Here is a 21174-nt window from a genome sequence, read left to right on the forward strand (position 1 = left end):
TCATCATCCACAGCTGATACCGCATGTTTACAGATTCCATTTCTACTCCAATGCAACAGAGCAGGAGTCTCATGCCTCATGCTTTGCAGTATTTCAAGAAGAAAAAAAACCCACATAGAACATAAAGACAATAAAACACCTACCAGGCTGTGTTCTTGAAGCTTTTTCTCCAATCTCTAGTGCAAGGCTGATTTTGTTTGTGGTTTCCTCCATCTTTTCTAATCTGATAGGTGGAGGTCCTGCAAGGCAAAGACATTTCCTGCTATGTTTGTTTGTGAAACGAGGAAATGAAGGAATCACTGCACCGACTGAGACACTGAGTACATTCCCGTTTTTGTCAAAACAACATTAAAGGCGGTGGAGTATCCTACAGAGGAAATGCATTCTCAACAGCACCAGATAGCATCTGGCAAACAAACAAAAAGGCTTCACTGTTGAGCCTCTTAGCCAGAGGAAGCTGCTGAAGGAAAAAAAAATGTCTAAAATCCTTAATAAAAAAGTTATCTATTGATAGAGAAGTGGAAAAAAAGCTGGTGGAAAAAGTGAGCTTAGGCAGAAAAGACACGGTGACTTGCAGATGTATCCCTTTCTCTTTAGCTTAAAAACTATGTACAACAAACCATCCTTAAAAAAAAAAACACAAATTTTTTTTTTATAACTGACCACTTTAAATAAAATCCATCATGTTTCTGGTTTAGATGCTATAAAACCAGGGCAAGCCTCCATGGGGCCTAGGGGTGTAAACAATGATCATTTTGTATCGATGCATCGATCCAACAGCTGACGATCCGATGCATCGACACGTCTGCAAGAGAATCGATTCATGTTTATTTTTTCCTCTGGTCTAGTTTTGGCGCTACACCTATTCTGCTCTCCTACCTCGCTTCCTTTAGCCACTATCCTCTTTCCGCATGCGCACACACAGCAGCGTAAACAGTAGGCAAGACAGACATGGCGGAGATAGCAGAGGTGAAAGAAGACGTAGGCAAGACAGATGTGGCAGAGGAAAAAAAAGATTATGTATTCTGAGAATCGAAAATAATTGAATCGTTGGGTCAGGAAATCAGTACTGAATCGAATCGCCATGATGGGTGTGATTTACACCCCTAATGGGGCCCAACAGCAAGATTGAATTTTGAAGACCTATATTTCTGCCATTCATCTTTATTGCTGCAATCAACAGTCTGATAATCGGATTATCCACATACCTACTATAAACTCACTGCAGCTAGTTAGAAAACATTTGATGACATCTACTTTTTTACCTTTGCTGGACCATTGATGCTTTAAGTCAGTTTTTAAAGAAACTCCTTATATGCATTTGCAGATTCTCCATTTCTGTATGGTTGTAGGCTCTGAGACAGGCTGACTCTATCTTTTACCTACATATTTTTATAAGCATATGTGTATAATCTACTTAATACGGCATTTGATCTCAGGAAAACATCTGCATGCAGGTTAGTACTGAACTGGAAAAAACAGCATTTAAATGAAGTACCTGCAATGATGTAATGTTATATTTTATTATTCATACATTTTTTTTTTTTTTTGTAATCATTAAGTTTCCTTGTAGTCACGCTTGAGATTTTTAATCTAATTGAGTTAATTTTACCTGGTTAAATAAAGGAATCTTCCTGTTGCAGCAGCTTGTAGCATCCTCTAATGTTACTGAAAACAATATAACACACTAATATGGAGTTTATTTACAGCAGATATGGGTAGAGGATCTAAGAACTTTACCCAGGCAAGTGTAGCACGACTTTTACGGGTTTTTTTTCTCTCAAGTCAAAGTAGAAAGAAGCCAAGATAAAAATAATTAAAGATGAAAGATAAAAGTACAGTAAAATGGGGACTCAAGTACTGATTAACTGATCAACTCATAAAATTTGAGTTTTGTTATCAGATGAAGTTATGTGCAAATTCTTGTATTTCAAAGTAATGAAACACAGTAAAAGAATACAAACAAATAACAAGATTATAAAACAACCAATTGGGGCAGAGAAAAATAAACATTTCTAACAGCAGGTTGTTTATACACCTCAGAAAAACACAAAGAAATTCTAGTAACAATATCTGTTTACAGTAGCATCTTTTTTAACTGGAAAATTTATTCCAGTAATAGTAGCATTACTTTCACTACAATAGTACTCAAGTAAAAGGTACGGTTAAGTACAACTACTACACAAAGTGTATTTTTTTTAGTGACGGTCATTTTAACTAGTTACTATCCACCTCTAATTTACAAAAACATGTTTTGTTGTTCATCATTTTGGCTCAAATTGCAACAGCAATGTGAAAAATAAAACAAACTTTGATAAAAAATAAACTAAATTGTAAACTTGATACGTGACTTGATAAATTAAATAAAATGTAAGATTTAAAACTTCTTTGTCTATGTGTCAACTTTATCAGTAATGATTTCTAGATAAATAAAGATATTTTTATGTAAAAAATGCATGAAATTGTGTTTTTCTTTTTTGTTACTATAGCTAAAGATAAATAATTTTATTACATTTTAATTAATAATTGCTTTTTGTGGGCTTTTTACAGCTTACTTTGCTTATACTTTTCTATCAACCTATTACATCTAACTACCAAAATATGTTTTAAATAAGAGAAAATGGCTTAAAATAAGTTTATTTAAGCAGTTAAGAGAAAGTATCTTCAAATGAGCATTTTATTCCCAAAAGTATGATAATTAGCTATATACTGCGCTTGAAATAAGATAATTAGCCATTTATTTTGTATAAGAAGTGCAAAAATCATATCTAATTATCAGATTATTCACTTATCTACCCTAACTTTTATCATCAATAGTTTCTAAATAATTAAAGATATTTTAATGTACCGGTAAAAAATGCATGAAATTCTGGGTTTTTTTTTGTTATTAAAATTACAAAGAAATAATTATATTCTTATAAGAATATATATCTTAATAATTGCTTTTTTGTGGCTTCTTACAGCTTAGTTTGCTTTGGTCTACCACCGTACAAAATATTCAAAGGTTCAAAAGACCACTATATGTTTAGTATCATCCTGTCAATCTGAAGAAAGAGTGCTTCTTTATAAAATAGACCACCATGTTTTTAGAGATTAGACTATTTTACATTTAGCAAAATAAACCAATAGAACTGCACCCATAATAAATAGTATAAATGATCAAATTGTAGCCATTAGTGAAGATATAAACTTCTTTTTTTTAAATTCTCCTCTAGATATTTGCTTGATTGCTAAAACTTACTTGTGCGATGTCGGATGACTTTCGGAGTTAAGTGTGAGAACTTCGCCGTTATCTTCCCCCTTCTGTCAACCAGCTCTGTGTACCTGCAGCAACAGGAACAGAATCTCTGCTTAGGTTTCATTCTGGATCCCAGACTGATGTTTGTGTTTCATCTTTCCACCTGTAATCAAACCTCTGCTATATGGAAGACTGTTAGGGCCATAAAAAACAAGGCTAATTAGTTTATTCCCAAAAATCATGACTTTTAATCTCAGAATTAAAAGTCAAATTACTTAGGACTCTATTGCCAAAGCCCAGGATTACCACCTAAATATAGTAAGAATATAAAATGTAGTCGTAATTCTATTACAGTAATTTTGGGATTAAAGTCCGATTTCTACGATTAAAATAAGAAACAAATAGCAATTCCTATTTTTAGTGGGAGGTTTTTCTTTTTTCCCCTACTGCTAGATACCTGAACAGCTCTCCAGAGTTCTTTATGTCAGCTGTGGCCCCCAGATCTTGAGGGTGAGATGTGGGAAACACGCGTCCAGGTAACAGGGGCCGCTCCCTCCTCCCAGGTCTGACCTGCACTGGTACTTGTTTCAGAGGTAGATAAATAACAGAAGAGTTAATCTGATGTAGTTATTGTGTTGAGGTGAAACCAGCAGTAACTTACATGTAGTGAAAGATAAGTGCTGCGGTATGCTGTGAATCTGTTGGTGCCCAGTGTTTTTCACAGACATGAGAGCCACGTTGTAGTGCTGTCCGGGGGTCAGCTCGCGGAATGTATATGATCCTAATTTCCCATTAGGGAGGAAGCGACTCCTGGTGTTCAGACCTCGGGTTACGTTGATCACAAAGCCATCTGGGACGTGTCTTGGATGGCGGGTCCAGGTGATTAGTGCTGAGTTAGGGGTCACGTGTGACAGCGAGAGGTTCTCAGGCGGATGAGGCCCTGAGGATAAAACATGGAAATGGTCAGGCATGTAGGACAGTCATTTACATAAATAGGACTTTTTTTTTCTCCCCTTCACCCCAAAAATGACTTTATATGAAAATAAAACACTAAAACCTTTACTGGTGTTTGCCAAACTTTCTACCTACTTGTCCAGAACTGTAGAGGTCCTGCTGAGTGGCTGGTAGAAGGAAACTCATCCGGTCGGATCCCGCTTTGAGTCAAAACATCCACTGTGTACATATGACCAGCCTTTAATGAACTATGAAACACAAGGAAGGAAATAAATTTTGTTTTTTTTCCATCTTCACGTTTTCTAGCACTGTTTAAAACTTTGCATAGGTGATGAAATACAGCCCTCTGCCTGTCAGAAAGGGAACTGCCTTATTCCTCCTTCATTTAGTGCACAAACATTAAGCTGTCTTTTGAAACCTCACCTGAAACTGTGCTCAGTGATGCTCGCGTTGAGAGCAACAGTGAGAGCCTCGGTCCCATCTGAAGGCGTTATAGACACGTGCACCCTGCTGACGGCTGCATGGTGAGCAGCCTGGACCAGCCAGCTCAGCCAAACATGGGAGGAGGACACATTGACCAGCTGCAGCTTTTCCACACGTGGGGGTCCTGCCATGAAAACCAGACAGTCAGGGAATCCTTTTGAGTTTTAAAATTTGAACACCTTGATGGGATAAATGCAACTAGTGCTCACTGGTGCGAATCAGTGCAGTGGCAGGCTGGCTTGTGTCGTTGCCATAGGCTTTCAGTCTGATGGAGACTGTAGAAATGTTGTACAGCATCCCGGGAGCGAGATCTCGTAAAACGTGAGTGGTTTGCTGCTTGTCCAGGTAGTCGGTTTTGGGGGTGCTGTTCCCCACGGGAGCATAGGTCACAGCGAATATGCTGATCACTCTGTGGGAATGCTCCTGCTGATCCCAGCGCAGCTCCACCTCGTTCTCTTCCACACGCAGTACATGGAGACCAGAGGGAGGCAACAGATCTGGGAACAAGGGAAACTTTGTGTTTTTATCAAAGGTATTTTAAATCACTGATTTTTGTTGTTGTTATATTTTAACGTTTGTCATATTTAAACAAAAACTTCTCATACAATTCCTGTTTGAAATTAATTATAAAATAAATACTTTTGCAATTAATTATACAAATAATACTGTGTGTAGATGTATTGTGCTCTCCTAAACCAGTGTCTTGTAAAACCACTTTTTGATTCACTGTAAAAACTTTTAAAATAAGACTATTTGTCTTTAATTTGATCCAGTAATCATAGTAATAAGCATTTTCCCCCTAAAATAAAAAAAGTTGTGTTTTTTCTTATTTAAAAGTAAGTCTTCTTATTAGATTGGTAAAAATGTTTTGCATATTTGCTCAGATCAAGGGAAAAGGCACTTATTTCTAAACAAAAGGCCACTTTTAGATGTTTCTACCAAATCCATACATGTAAAGAATCTAACTACCAAAAATGTATTTTGAATCAGAGAAAATGGCTTAAAATATGTGTATTTGAGATTGTAAGTGAAATTATCTGCTGATGAACATTTTGGTCCCTAGAATAAGATAATTAGCTATATATTGCACTTGAAATAAGATAATTAGACATTCTTTTTATATAACAAGTGCAAAAATCTTATTTAATTATCAGATTATCCATTTATCTACCTAAATCAAGTGCAAATTGATTCATTTCATGACATTAATTTGACTCACTGATCCAGAATTTCCCCATTGTGGGACAATAAAGGGTTTTTCTATTCTATTCTATTCTATTCTATTGCTTCGGTGCTTGACTTTGACTAGGCCAGTCTAACCCCAGAATGTGTTTTGATTTAAAATATATTTGCTCTGTTTGCATATTTAGGGTTGTTTAATGGAAATAAAGATCTAAAAATGTGAAACATTTCCTAAAATGAGTATAATTGCCATCAATTTGAGCAGTTTATTGAGATAATCTGCCAATGGGCAAGTGTTTTTGCCCTTAAAATTAGGTACAGTAATTGGATAATATGACCCTTAAATAATATAAAATAAAAAGTCATATTCATGTGGCAAATTGCCTTACCTTTCTGCTCTAATCAAAGAATTTTAAGAAAAAAATTGACGTATTTGAATATCACTGTGTTGCAGTGTTATTCTCTGTTACAGGGATATGTACCTAAAGCTTTTAAGATTGCTGTAATTAAACCTCTGCTTAAGAAACCGTCTCTTGACCCAGATGACTTGGTCAATTATAGACCTATATCCAATCTTCCTTTCTTATCCAAAATTCTTGAGAAAGTAGTTGCCAAACAAGTTTGCGATCACTTCCACCATAATGAACTTTTTGAAGAGTTTCAGTCTGGCTTTAGAGCTCATCATAGCACTGAAACAGCTCTGGTGAAAGTCACTAATGATATTCTCATGGCCTCAGATAATGGACTTGTATCTGTGCTCGTCCTGTTGGATCTTAGTGCTGCATTTGATACAGTTGACCATAATATTCTTTTAGAAAGACTTGAATATTTTGTTGGAATTAAAGGAACAGCACTAGACTGGTTTAAATCTTATCTATCTGATCGAATTCAGTTTGTTCATGTTAATGATAGATCTTCAACACGCTCAAAGGTTACCTGTGGAGTACCACAGGGATCAGTGCTAGGACCAATTCTCTTTACTTTATACATGCTCCCAATTGGTAGAATTATTAGACAGCATGGGATTAATTTCCACTGTTATGCTGATGATACCCAGCTATATCTGTCTATAAATCCAGATGAAGCTAACCCATTACATAGATTACAGGCATGTCTTGAAGACATAAAAACCTGGATGACTCTTAACTTTCTGCTTCTGAATGCAGACAAAACAGAAGTTATAGTCTTTGGGCCAGAGTCTCTGAAAAAGAAACTGATTAGCCAGTCACTTCATTTGGATGGGATTAAACTGATTTCAGATAATAAAGTAAAAAATCTTGGTGTTATTTTTGATCAGGACCTGTCATTTAAATCCCATATCAAAGAGGTTTCTAGAATTTCCTTCTTTCATCTGAGGAACATTGCAAAAATTAGAAATATCCTGTCCAGGGGTGATGCTGAGAAACTAGTCCATGCATTTGTTACTTCAAGGCTGGACTATTGTAATTCTTTACTATCAGGAAGTCCACAAACTGTAGTTAAAAGCCTTCAGCTGATCCAAAATGCTGCAGCCAGAGTTCTAATGAAAATGAAAAAGAGAGATCATATCTCTCCTATCCTGGCTTCTCTTCATTGGCTTCCTGTTAAATCAAGAATAGAATTTAAAATCCTCCTTCTCACATATAAAGCCTTAAATGGCCAAGCACCATCTTATATCAGAGATCTGATTGTTCCTTATGTTCCTAACAGAGCACTTCGCTCTCAATCTGCAGGTTTACTAGTGGTTCCTAGAATTTCTAAAAGTAGAATGGGAGGCAGATCTTTTAGTTATCAGGCTCCTCTCCTGTGGAACCAACTACCAGTTTTAGTCCGTGAGGCAGACACCCTGTCTACTTTTAAGGCTAGGCTTAAAACTTTCATTTTTGATAAAGCTTATAGTTAGGGTGGCTCAGGTTATCCTGAGCTATCTCTATAGTTATGCTGCTATAGGCTTAGACTTTTGGAGGACATAGGGACCCCCATTTCATCATTCTGCTTCATTCTCTCTCTGTTCTCCTATTCTGCAGAATCTGTTAGTTCAATCTCTAACCTTCTGCTCTCTCTGCTTTTCCCCAGAGTAGCTTTGCCTCGTCTGTTCCTGTTTGGCTGTGACGTCATCCTGGAAAAAAACATCAGCTGTGCTGCTTCTATCAACACCCTTGTTAATAGATGTTGGAGATCGGCCTGTTTTCCAGTGTGGTCCTGTTTCTCTGACCGTGACTGAGTGGATGTGCTCTCTTCGCCCTCTGGCATGGGAGCTGCCTTGGAGCTCGTCTGCCTGGCTGTGTGTTTCCTGGACGGGGCCGCCTTTTACAGCTGCTTTTTGTATCTCTGCTTCTGTCTCCTTGAACCCCAGTCGGCCTCGGCAGATGGCCGCTCACACTGAGCCTGGTTCTGCTGGAGGTTTCTTCCTGTTAAAAGGGAGTTTTTCCTCTCCACTGTCGCTACAAGCATGCTTAGTGTGGGGGATTGTATTTGAGTCAATGAGTCAATGCAATCAACTGGTTTTCCTTAGATAGAAAACTTTGTATCAATTTGACTGTATGATCTGGTTGAACTGTAAAGTGCCTTGAGATGACATGTGTTGTGAATTTGGCGCTATATAAATAAACTGAATTGAATTGAATTATTCTGCTAGAAAGGTAATCTCCTTCCCTGTACTAAATGTTTTGCTGGGTCTTATTGCTTGACTGTCCTGGATATTTTCAAGATCAAATGAGATTAAAAGCATCCCCACAGCTTTAAGCTTCCAACGCCCTGGGAGTGCCATGCTTACGCAGATCTAAATATTTCGTATGTAGGCCGAAAACGTTTATTGCAATTTATCAGTTATATTTACAGTAAATTTATTAACAGATCACATGGTTGATGTTGTCCATGAAGCAAATCTGTTCTTACTAGAAATATCAGAATAAATGTGTGCATATCTGCATGTTTAATGAAGTTGGTTTTATGAATTCACTACATAAAAGTTTGCGGTTTTATTTGGCAAAATGTGAAACAAGTTTAAAAGCTAAAAATCCTTTCTGATGCTCTGTCATGACACTGCTGTCTGTTGAACTTGTGAGTGCCGTGGGATTGTTGACCTCTCTGACCTTTCTCACAGTCTTTGCCCGTGAGGCCTACTTTGCAGATGCAGTTGTAGTTTCCTCTCTTGTCGCTCCAGCAGCTGCCGCGAGCTCCACAAGGTTTCAGCACACACGGGTCCTCCACTTGGGGGTGACAAAGACAAACAGTGGCTAAAACCAGCAGGAACAGGCGGATATGTGAGTCACAATAAACGCTGATGAGTAGGGAGTCATTTCTAGTGTGTGTGTGTTCCCTTTAAAAATGTAGATTCTCTCCATTCTTCCTGCCTGTTGGACTGTTAATGTCTAATTTATTTGTGTGTGGTATTTGAAAGCTAACAGTGGGTGAGGTGGGTGTTCTGTCCAACATCTCCCTGATTGTATTGTTGACATTAGGGGTCGTTTGGCACCGAACTCTCTACATTTCAATGAGAACGACTGTGAAGTCATGTTGCTGAGCTCTAAGCTATCATCCTCCCTGGCGTCACATGAAGAATCCCTTATTATGAATAGAGGACTAAAAATGGATCCAACCTTGAAGGCTGATAGCCAACTTAATAAAATCCTCCTTTTTCCAGTTGGATAAAGGTTAAGCCAATATGAAAACAGCCAGAGATGCTTTTATTCCCTCTTGGCTTGATTATTGCAGTGCTCCTTAAAGGGATAGTTCGGTATTTTTGACATGAATCTGTATGGCATCCCCATCACCAGTGGCATGCAATCACACTGACTTACCCCTGGCAGCGTCCTGTGAGCAGAGTTATCGTCCAGTTTTGGTCAAGCCGAAAGTAGTCCGGCAGGTTTTTAGGAACAGCGAAATAAAACTTTTCTCTTCCCAAAACATTATGTGTTCAAAAGAGCGATATTTTTGCATCCCAAAAACATTGTAGTGGAAAAAGTCACACGTCGTTATCACTTGGTCCTATTTTCTCTCTGTTCGTATCAGTGCGCGCCGTCATTCAGACAGCGAGAACCTGACAACAGCCATGTCTCCCTCCGCCTAGCTGGGAGGAGGGAGACATGGCTGTTGTTGAGCTCAACAACAGCCATGTCTCCCTCCGTAACAAGAGATCGTTGCATTTAAAAAGATTTCTTAATGAATCTGTCCTGAGTGGCGTGGATATTAAAGGTAAGCTAAAGCTTGATCCCTCCTACAACCTGACTGTTTGACCGCAGCATCTTTTAAGGGGTCTGGATGGTAGGAAGAATCTGAACCTTTATTCCTCATAGGTTCATATTAAATTTTAATGCTTGCTATCCGGCCCAAAATAGTTAGAACAGGGACATGTTTACCATGGCATCTTCTCCCCTTTTCAAAACAGTTTGAAAACATCTGGATTGGAGTTTTTATGCTAGACTCCGATCCAATTTTTGCCTTATATTGGTTTACAGCTCCTGAGGTCGTCTTTTATCTATATTTTTGTTTAATACACCATATGTTCTCTATAGATGAAATCCATGAAATGCAGGCGGACGCATTCAGTACCTGGTCTCCACAAAATAAAACATGCAGTTGTTATAGCTGCAGTTAGTGGTTTTTCATTGTCCATCTGAAATATCCTTGGTCCTGCATACATTACTGTAAGACATTTTTATTCCTTTCAGCAGACAAACGTCTTTATAAACTTATAAGCTAAACAAACCATACGGACTTGAGCATCTCCAAACTATCAGAGATGCTGAGATGCTGGAAGGTCTTCTTTTATACTGAGGGGTGTAAATTTTTATACAGTAGTTCTTGTCTATGCTGTGGAGCTGGAAAACCTGTTATCCAATCTCTGTCCTGTGGTTTTAACCTGGATCATCCACCTCTGCCTCCCTCTTCAGCTTCAGGGATGGGTAATCGTTTACTAGGAGGACAGGTGTGATTACAGCACATTTTTGCTACTCTGAAAAACTAATATTCAGAATTCTCTGGACCTGAAGAACAGGTTAGTGCTTCTGGAACATGCTTGAATGTGGCTGTTTAGGTGCTGTGGATATTGGTGCTTCCAAGGCCTTTAAAATTGGAAATTGAAAATATTATTTTTATTTTTTTCTTATTTTATTTCTTATTTTTTTCCTATTGTTTAAACACTTTCACAGATTAGGGAGCCTCTGCTCACCGTTCTTTTTGAGTGCCTCTGCCTCTTGGAGACATCCCTCATATCATTAAAACACATTACAGACTTGACAACATTAAATTTCATTACTTAAAGTGGTAGGGAAGCGGCTGTTCCAACCGTTGCATTTCCGAATTCTCCCGAGTGGTGCACAACTTTACACGAATGAATAAAGTGAATGTGATTGGTGGGATTGTTGTGGCGGAAGGTTGGCAAGCATGGTTGTTGTTGGTTTGTCAGAAGCATCTTGCTAACCAGTTAGCAACTTAGTGCTAGTAGGTTCCCAATTGGAAATTCCATTGGGACCAAGTAGCACTAAATTGGTGACTTAGAAACGACACTATCAAGGAATGCTATGGACAGCGGAAACATGTCAGAGGAGGAGAGATTAGTGTCAGAGGTCGTGGATGTTTTTCCTCCGTCATACATTTTTTATTTAGAGGAGGAAAGCGGCGACGAAGATGTTGTGGAAGAGGACGCCAGGGCGGCAGAAGCTTGGTTTGGTGTAGAAGGCTTACAGCCGTACATGTTTGAGCCCTTGCCTCAAAACGCTGCCAGTTCTGTTAGCTCTACGCCTGCTGAAGACACAGACGTCCATTCCTGTGAAAACTGGGATGGAACCCAATAGGAAAGGAAATGATTCTTATCTATTATTTCAACCGTTGAGTACATTAGCTGAGACATATAAGTCAAGATGCTATGACCGAGAAAATTTGATTGACAGATGACCATTGATATATGATTGGCCAAATTTAGGTGCACAAGCTGACCTATAACTAACTGGCCTGCATAAAAAGTTCAGGAAAGTTCAGTTTCTAAGTTTAAACATTTGTGAAGTTATTTTTTTTTGTGAATAAAATGTTCCCTCATTTTATTTGAAAAGCCATTGAGTTTACATTTTTTGTTCAAAATCAAAGAACTGTGGAATTCATGATGTAGAACGGGAATAGATGGTTTCAATGTGATTGTTTTTTTTTTTTTTAAACCTACAGAAAAACACAGAGGAATGATATTTAATTTCTGTTTAGCCTTTTTTTGGTGTAATATTATTTGAAAATTGTTTAACATTTGAAATAAGATAACTTTTTTAATAGCAGGTTACATTTCACACCAAATGAAATACCAGCTATATGATATATTTAAATGACTGATCCCTATTTGATGCATTGTGCAAAAAAAGAGCTAGAAGAATCATAAGTAGAAAAATGGTACGTAGATTCTTTAAAGGCACACTATGCAACATTTTTCAGTTAATTAATGTGTTCCATAACGTTATGGATGATTAAATGATTCATTTCAGGTTGAACAAAGGTATTCTCGGCCGCCCTGGTGGTCTGTGGGGGAAATACTGCACTTGCAATTGCAGGAGCACCGACCCGCACCCACAGGCTCAGAAGTCTCGCGAGAGTCAGTCTTGCTTTACAGCAAGAACTGCTTCACCCCCCAGTTAAAAGCATTCTCGTTGCTAGCACAGTGGCGATCTTTGTGCAGTTGTGCTACGTTCACATCGGACGCAGCAAAATCGCATCTGCTGCTTCATTTTTGCTGCTTGTACCAGTTAGTTCTGACGCGCGGCTGAAGCAGCTTTGCTGCTCTGGCTGCGCGGTGCAAAAGTGTGTCTGACGCGCGTTGGGCGGAGCTTCACTATCCTTTCTCTGCCTTGCAGCTATATTTGCTGTGATCAGTGGGAATAAAGTAGTTTTAATATGTGTTTAAGTGAGAAAATACAACTGAAAACGTAATCAGTGCCGTCAGTTCATTCAGATTATTATCCTGCCTTCAATATTTTTTCTGTCGGAGCCGCTCAGACCCCCACATACCAGCGGTGCGCCGACAGTAGGAATCCCTTCATCAGCAGCCTCTGGCCGGGTTGCCTCCTCGCAGTTCACCGCGGCAGCTGGTAGGTGTTTTTCATCTAAATAATCCAAACTGCATATTCTGCCGGCAGATTTCTGCATTTTAAGTTAATTTAGGCGTCAATAAACTGTTTAAGAGGATTGATCATCAGCGCTGTGACTCTCTCCCTGCGTCAGGTGCTTAAACGCGCCTGACGCGCTGCTTCAGCTGCTCAGACGTGCTGCGCCTGCTGCTCAAAACGCGCCGCGGGACCTTTTGCTGCGCCTTGAAGCGCGTCAACCATTGACTTTGAATGTAAACTCGCTGCTTCTGTCGCGCCAGCTACGTCCAGTGTGAACGCAGCATTAGTCATTCGTTGCGTTTGCCTGTCTGCTAAGCTCAAAACAACCGCGCCTGGCTTGACGGAGAATCCAGGAGAACAGCTGTGCATATTTACGACAGTGCACTTTTACTTTCGCCCTCTGGGGGGAGCCTCGCTGGAAAATCAACACCGGTTGCATAGTGTACCTTTAAATCCATCATTCCTAAACTTAAAATTGATAATATTTTACAACTTTATATTTAATAAGTTACATTTAAAATAAAATTGATAATATTTTACAACTTTATATTTAATAAGTTACATTTAAAATACATTTAACATAAATAAATTAATAAAATAAAAGGCTAAACTAATCTAAGAGAAGGTTGTATTTCTAGGTATGAAAAGAAACCAGGATAATACTTCAATTTTATTTTCTCCAAATAGTTAGGAATTAGAAAATGTTTTTTTTAAGATGTAGCAAGAATTATAGATTTATCAGGATTATTATAGGTTTTATTAGGATTTATTAAATTTATTAGGATGAAATTACCAAAGATTTATTTCAGTTTCTTTTATTGACAGCTTTTTATTCACATGGTTGGTTGGTTGAGTTTAGGTTGTCAATGGTTTAATGAACCCACTTTAAGAGAGATTATATAAGATTCTGCTACCTTCTACTCTTATTAAATGATATAAAAAAAAACAGTGGAGAAACCTGGAGAAAGTGGAGATAACTGCTAAGCAGCTTTGCTTTGTCTCATTGAATTTTTGTGAGATTTTAAAATCTTTGCACTGGAACAAAAAATGCAGGTTCATGCCAAATATTGAGCACATCCATTTCAGCTAAAAGGTTTCATTTATTTTAGTAATTACTAGTGTTGTGCCGATGCTATTTTTTGGCCCCTATACCGATACTAGATACCTGGCTGTGCAGTATCGGCCGATACCAATACCAATACCATCTGTTTGAAACTAATGTGTATATATGAAGAACTGCATACTACTTGGATGTAAAATAATTGCCATCATGGCTTTGTCAAGCTGCTGCCTACCTTTGTGAAGCAGGAAAAAGACTAATACAAAGTGAATCCAGTAGAACTTTTTATTGCCTACCAGGAATGGGTGACAATAGTTGAATAAATTTTGGCTCTCAAAATGATATCGGTGCCCTATTTGTTGGTACTCGCCGATACCGATACCACCATTTTAGTGCTGTAGGGGTCCCCACCTGGTATCCGTATCGGTGCAACACTAGTAATTACACAACTAACATTAACTTTCTCATCAGATTTGGCCTAAATTACATAATTAGATGCATCAAAAATCTTAAAAGCAATAGAGAGGTGGCCTGTCTTAACACATATAAATCATATGTAGTATGACAGAGACGAGATAAAAAGATTTTAAAAAAGGGTGCAAAGTTGACTTACACATTTGGCAGCGTTCCCCAAAGAAACCATCTTTACATGTACACACGTAGTACTGCCTGTATCCCCGGCACACGCCTCCGTTCAGACAGGGGCTGGACTCGCAACCATCTTGCTCTGAATACACACACATTTACACTTTGGTAGACTTACGTATGCTGCTGGTTAATATTTATTTGTTCAGGTGGTTAAAAACCCACTGAGCCTAATTCACAGATGTGGCGTTTAAGGCGTGACACAAATATGAGCCAGGCAGAATCCTCACATTTTCCTTTATTCATGCTGGACTTTGACATGCAACACTTTTTTGGGGAATTATCTACAGAGAATCCAAAAAAGAAGCGATACATTACATGCATTAATTGGGCACGTTGCTGGTGATCTAACCAGAGGAAAAGAGCTGTAAACAGGTTTGGTCTGCCTCCTTAAAGTGAGCACACTACATGTGCAACTTGGAGTTTAGGAGCAAATATCAACTAAAGATGAACTTCTAAGCCATGGAGTTTGTTTGTTATTTGAAAAACAATGGCAACAATACTCATAATAATTATCATTTAAGGTGTACTTTACATAAACATCTCAATGTGCTATGAATGGTTAAAAGAATAAAAATATTTTAAATATCAGTTAATTGTAACCTTGAATATTTGATTTTGTCTGCTCCTCTCCAGCAATCCCCCCACCCCCGAAAGAGAAGGAGCCACAATCAGATTTAAAGCAATAAAGAGCTCTAAACAGCTGGATTTACATCCACCAGCTCCTCAAAACAGCTGTCCCTGCAATTACACATAAGGGGTGGTAAAACAAATCATCTTTATTCATCTTTAAATAAAAATCAGTATTGATTTCCATTAACAATACAACCTTTCTCATATTTTCTCATTTCTCATTTACTGTTGTGTATAATTTGCAATAAATCAACATGTCACAGTCTTGGTTCTGTTATGTTTTCTTTTGAGTATTCAGTTTTACTTTGCTCCATGTTTTCTAGTTTTATTGGTTTAATTCTTATTTTGTTGTGTTTTCTGGTTATATTTCAGTTTTCAGGTTTTTATTTGTTGCCCTCTGCTGCCCTCTTGTGTTTTCATTTTTCCCTAGCTCCTTTCCAGTCTGCTCTGTTCACACCTGCTCCCAATCTGCTCGTTAGTCCTCTCTTTGTTCAGTCTCCCATAAATACACTCCTTGTGCAGTTCCTCAGTGCTGGTTCCTCATCTTACTTCCTCCAACTCCTTCTCACTGTGTCTTCCTTGTTGTGATTGTTTTCTCCGTCTGCCTCCATGTTTTTTTGGTTTGACTTTTTTTCATGTTTGATTTTTGGATTACTGCCTCAGCTGTCTGTTAATCTTTAATTAAATCCACAAGAAACTCACCTCTGCCCCCCTGCCTCTGCATTTGGGTCCTCAAACCACAACCAAGCCCTGACACGACATTTCTAATTTAAGTCACAGTTACCTTGTGGTTGATGAGCCAATCCAAAGAAAATACCCAGCTGCATCTTCTCTGCTGAACAATGAGCACTTTTGGTCATACCACTCACTGATTGGCAGAAATCTGGACTTTATCAAATTATTTTGTTGCTTTCTTCTTTTTCTTTGTTTTATTTTAAATTGTATGTGCTTTCTCATTTATTGATTCATGTAAGTCTTGATAGTGTTGTTTTGATAGTTTAAATCTTTCTTTATGTTTGTTTGTTTTTCTCCAATGTGTCAGCTACTGTTTAAGTCTCCCTCATGTCCGGTTAGGTCAGTTTTGCTACGACACCAAGGTAGGGTAATATAAATTTTTTAAAACATAACTGTCTATTTATTATGCAGCTTATAAAGCAACACTGGAGAAAAAAAAAAGAAATTCCTTTTTATCAGAAGTTAGGAATGTGCACGTCCTACAGACTGTGTGACGGCTGTTATCTGGGTGGGTAAACATGCTACAAATTAGTTCAGTCATGGTGTTTCTCATTTGAAGTGCATATGGATTTGCTTCCAGTTGCATTAATCTGAGCCAGTTTGCACTGAAGTTTTATTGTAAATCAGTATTGCTCTGTAAATTTTTTTTGTTTTTGACAGTCCACATATATTTATGTAGGTACAGACTATTGTCTCTCATTGTCAAAATGTTACATTTTTGCATGCTTGATTTTCAAATGTACTAAATATAGCTGCAAAAACTGTATTTATCCCCTAATTATATTCAGGTCTTATAAACCCCTTTGCCGATGCTAAGCATTTATTTTTGTATATCGCCTACCCATATATTTGTGCGGTTTGTTCATTAGAACAAAGACTGATCTGCATATTTATTAAGATCTGCATGCTTTGTCCTCTGAATTTCTGACCTTTCTTAAAAGTTTACACACGTTTAATACACAGTAACGTTGTTCAGGCTCAATTTTCTGTGAACAGCGTGGATTTACTCAAACCTTACCGATCTGACAGTGCTTTCCACTGAAGCCGGCCAAGCAGACACACTTATAGGAGCCAATCTTATTTTGACAAGAGCCGCCGTTGAGACAAGGCTGTGATAAGCACTCATTAATCTCTGTCAAAAACAGGAAACAATTAAGTTAGCGTACACACAAAGTCAAACATAACTCCTAAAAGTTGAACTTCTGTAGGAAGAAGATGATCTTTCATATGTGCTCTTTTTATATACTGATGTTTGACACAGACCCTTACAAACGGGGGGCTGGCTCCACTCTCCCTGAACGCTGCAGAGGCTCTGAGCGGCTCTGGGCACCGACGCGAACCCGGGATGACATACATACTCGGCAATGGAGCCTGGTGTTGTGGAGGAGAATTGGACCTCTGCGTGTTTGACGTGTGGGGGCGGCCCGCAGCCCGGCTCTGGATTGAACACAAACACGCTGATAACACAAGCATGGGCTGCATAGTAACAGCGGCTCACAAACAGAGCAGCTCAACAGAGCTCACTGGAGGAAACGGAGGTGCTTTCCATCAAGACTGTATTTGTCCTGCTAAAATTACCTCCAATATTAGAGTGTGTAGACATGAATCACCAGGCCTAATCACAGCTTACTTTATATAGCCTACACAGCCATCTATATTTGTGAATGTGGGGCCTCCGGTGCAGCAACACTACTAAGATTATCTTTAGTTGGAAAGCTAATATCTGTGCACTTTAACAACTCAGGATATCCTCCTGCCTCTTCTAATCTGTCCAGGTCAGGATCTGAAGGGGATTAGGACATCGTTTCATGGTGACACAGAAGTCTCCTCACCTGCAGAGGGATGTAATGAACTCCTTCTTATTTGACAGTCTTTGCCTTCGTATTCATCAGTGCATTCACATTTGTACTTTCCCAAGTAGTGGAAACACGTTCCACCGTTTAGACAGGGAGTGGAAGAACAGGGGTCTGGTTTTCCTGAAAAAACAAAACAAAAACAAAGAAAATTAAAATAAATTAGGTTAATTCTTTCTTTTAACTACTGAAGTAGTCTAGTCTTCAGAAATGCAGCATGAGGCAAGCATACATTTGGATACAAAAGAAACATTAGGAATTGTACAAGATAGTGAAAGGAAGGAGGGAACATTTAAGTAAAGCAGTAGTATTTAGGATAAATAATAAAAAAAAGCTTTTGATGCAGCAATATACACTAATACTGAGTGGGAGAACTGCCTTCATCACAAAGTATGATACAAGAATAAAAAACACTAATATCAGCCATAAATATCCGCTGGCTAATGTATTGGCCTCTACTCATGACCCTTACCTGTTGTGCAATTCCCATCTTGAGAACACCCACCTTATCCCATCATACCACCACCAGTAGTCTGAATGATTTACGTAAACAAGGCTGAGTGGATCCGAGCTTTCACCTCAAGCTCTGAGCCAAACATGTGAATCCTGGAGCTAAAGCTGAGCCTGATCCTCATTCATCCTGGTTTCCAGTGTTTTATTGTCCAGATCTAGTGGGTCTTTGTGAACTATGGCCTCAGTTTCTTGTTTCTTACTGTCAAAAGCAGCACATCTTCTATAACGTTCCATATGTTGAGTATTCAGAGATTGTATTTCGAATTTTAATCCTAATGTGAGGTTATACAGGCTATTTTTGCCTCTTTGTCCTCCTTAACCACTCTGCCCATTTTCCCCCACAACATCCCCTTACTGGTTAGTGTTTCTTTTTCTTACCAGCCTCTGTAAACTTGAAATAGAAAAAAGAAAAATAGCTTTGTGTGAGATCATTAGTTTCTGAAGTAGTAAGAGTATCCTGTTTGGCACCAACAACCATACCCCATTCAAAATCCTTCAAATCAATTCCCTCTAAATTCTTTGCAAGCTTATTGGAATCTATAGACAAGGAACCAAATTAAACACCTGGTTTAGTGACTCAATCAGTCCAAGTGAATTTTCATAAGCTCTCTGCAGATCTGATTGGCCGAGAAGCTATATTGTGGGCGGGTGTTCAGCATCACAGACTGAGAAGAGAAGAGACGATGGCGCAGAGCCACTTATTCAAGACAGCGCTACTAAAGATGTTGCCTTGATTTTCTCTTTATGTCCAGGAATGAAGACTTTCTTTATAAAGATTTGTTGGACGCGGCTCTAATCTAAAGCAGCTCCTCACACCAGCAACACTGACTAACAGCTGGCTGCCTTTATCAATACGCTGCTCTTTACTTTCTCAGCATTTAACTGAATTCACTTGCTTGATTTACTGTTTTTTTTTTCAACATGAAAATACTGGAATTAAATATTCCTGCTGGCTTTTTTAATAGTGTGACTCTTGATTAACTCTGCTACAAAGTATGAATATATTTTATTTTGTGAAATAGCTTGAAAAGCATTATTTTTTAGCTTCCTACCTATTTTACAGCCAGCTGATGCCTGTCAACATGCAAAAATATATTTCTTTTTACTACTCTGGTACGGATTGGGGTACAACATTTCCAGATGTATACCTCCTTTAATTAATTAATTAGTCAATTAATGAATTCTATTAAACATATCACATATTTAATAGAAGAGGAAACTTCAGTGTATTTAAAGGTTTGATAACAGAAAAATTATCCAAATTCATTGACAGATTAGAGCATAGAAAGTAACTGCAGAGTTACTTTGATTATTCAGTGGTTACCTTGATGTGCAGTAACTGAGTTACTTTTTTTGGAAATGTAACTGGTAATAACTATATATATATATATATATTTTTTTTTACGTAACATTCCCACCACTGGTTGGCATTCCCTACCTCTCATTATGGATTTGTTTCAGGAAGACATCTCTAGACATCAGTAAAGATTCCTGGTTCCCTCACTGTGTTTTTGAAATACTGCAATATCCACCAAACCTTGACATAACTCTCTGCTTCAGGTGATAAAATATTCTACATTTCATATAACTATGATTTACTGTCTTATTTTATCTTTTGTTTTAAGCTGCAAGAATGACAGGAATATAAATACATTGGACCTTATTGCTAAATATGATGATGAGGTAACATAGCTATATAATATTGTAATAAAAACAAATCAATGCAAAAGCTAATAGAAAATATGAAGCTTCCATGTGAATGTACATTTTTTGGATAAATTGTGAAAAAAGAACCATACACAAACGATTACCTTTTATTATTACATTCTTATTGCGCTTCATTTATTAGCTAAAACTATTGAGAAAACTGATTTAATCAAGACAGAATTGGAGTTTTCTGAGTAGTCTAGGTAGAATTTCCTCACTTTACTTCCATACTTTCACACATACCTGCAAAAAATATTAGAAATATAACATAAGGGTGGTACTCACCCACTTCGCAGTGTTTTCCAGTAAATCTGTAAGGACACACACATCTGTAGCCCCCTCCCTCTTCCTTGCAGGAGCCTCCATTGCGACAGGGGCTGGAAGCACACGTATTAAGTCTAACTGGAAAGAGACAGAGAAGAAGGAATCCTTGAAGCAAACAGCACTCCACCTTCTAATCACACTAAATGCATCTCTTCCACTCCATTGGCACTCGAGTCATAATTCGGGGAAATAGCCCATAACTCCCTCATACATGAAAATTATAATAAGCCTTTCAGCGTTGCAATTTTTCAAGCAGTGTTGCAAGTAATGCCATGTTTCCTAAAATGTGAAAAAGGCTGCTATTAGCAATAATGTTCACATAAAGAGATGTTTTATTAATGCTGCTGGTTAAAACTAATTGGTATCCAGGTATATATGCCATATTTTAATCAATCATTCTACCTTTTTCACAGTGTTTTCCAGAGTATCCATATCTGCACTCGCAGGTGTAGCCGCCGTCTCGTTCGTAGCAGTACCCGCCATTCAGGCAAGGCGAGGAGTCGCACACCGATTGGGGCTGTACTGAAAAACACACAACAAGACTTGATTGTGTTCCATTGCATCAAGTAACAGCAAAGCTTCAAAGTTTCCCTTAAACAGACGGCTTTGGCTCAACTTTAAAAAAACTTAAAGGTTGTTTTTGGTTTCAGTCGATTACAGAACAATCAACAACATCAAAGATGTCAGTTTTTTGCATTATTCGCCATGTTTGCTGCTAATGTAAGAAGTTTGTTTATGCAGCTTTTTGCATTGCAAGTTTTTTTTAGGTTTTGAGTAGAT

The 21174-nt window shown here is 38.1% G+C and overlaps 1 protein-coding gene across 2 annotated transcripts in view; it reads right to left on the reverse strand.

Moving 5' to 3' along the window:
- sned1 (sushi, nidogen and EGF-like domains 1) overlaps positions 1-21174 on the reverse strand; it is a 52759-nt gene that overhangs the window by 4871 nt on the left and 26714 nt on the right. For both annotated transcript variants that reach the window (XM_038282390.1, XM_038282392.1), the window contains exons 11-24: positions 20797-20916; positions 20356-20472; positions 17830-17973; positions 17261-17434; positions 17016-17129; positions 14598-14711; positions 8932-9048; positions 4885-5172; positions 4616-4799; positions 4328-4440; positions 3900-4178; positions 3696-3819; positions 3242-3324; positions 144-239 (exon numbers count right to left, since the gene is read on the reverse strand). In XM_038282390.1, the coding sequence (XP_038138318.1) occupies positions 144-239; positions 3242-3324; positions 3696-3819; positions 3900-4178; positions 4328-4440; positions 4616-4799; positions 4885-5172; positions 8932-9048; positions 14598-14711; positions 17016-17129; positions 17261-17434; positions 17830-17973; positions 20356-20472; positions 20797-20916 (2067 nt within the window). The remainder of the gene's footprint in view (positions 1-143; positions 240-3241; positions 3325-3695; positions 3820-3899; positions 4179-4327; positions 4441-4615; positions 4800-4884; positions 5173-8931; positions 9049-14597; positions 14712-17015; positions 17130-17260; positions 17435-17829; positions 17974-20355; positions 20473-20796; positions 20917-21174) is intronic.

This window comes from Cyprinodon tularosa, unplaced genomic scaffold (genome assembly GCF_016077235.1).
Source record: "Cyprinodon tularosa strain WSP-4 unplaced genomic scaffold, ASM1607723v1 ctg182, whole genome shotgun sequence".
Taxonomy (NCBI): Eukaryota; Metazoa; Chordata; class Actinopteri; order Cyprinodontiformes; family Cyprinodontidae; genus Cyprinodon; species Cyprinodon tularosa.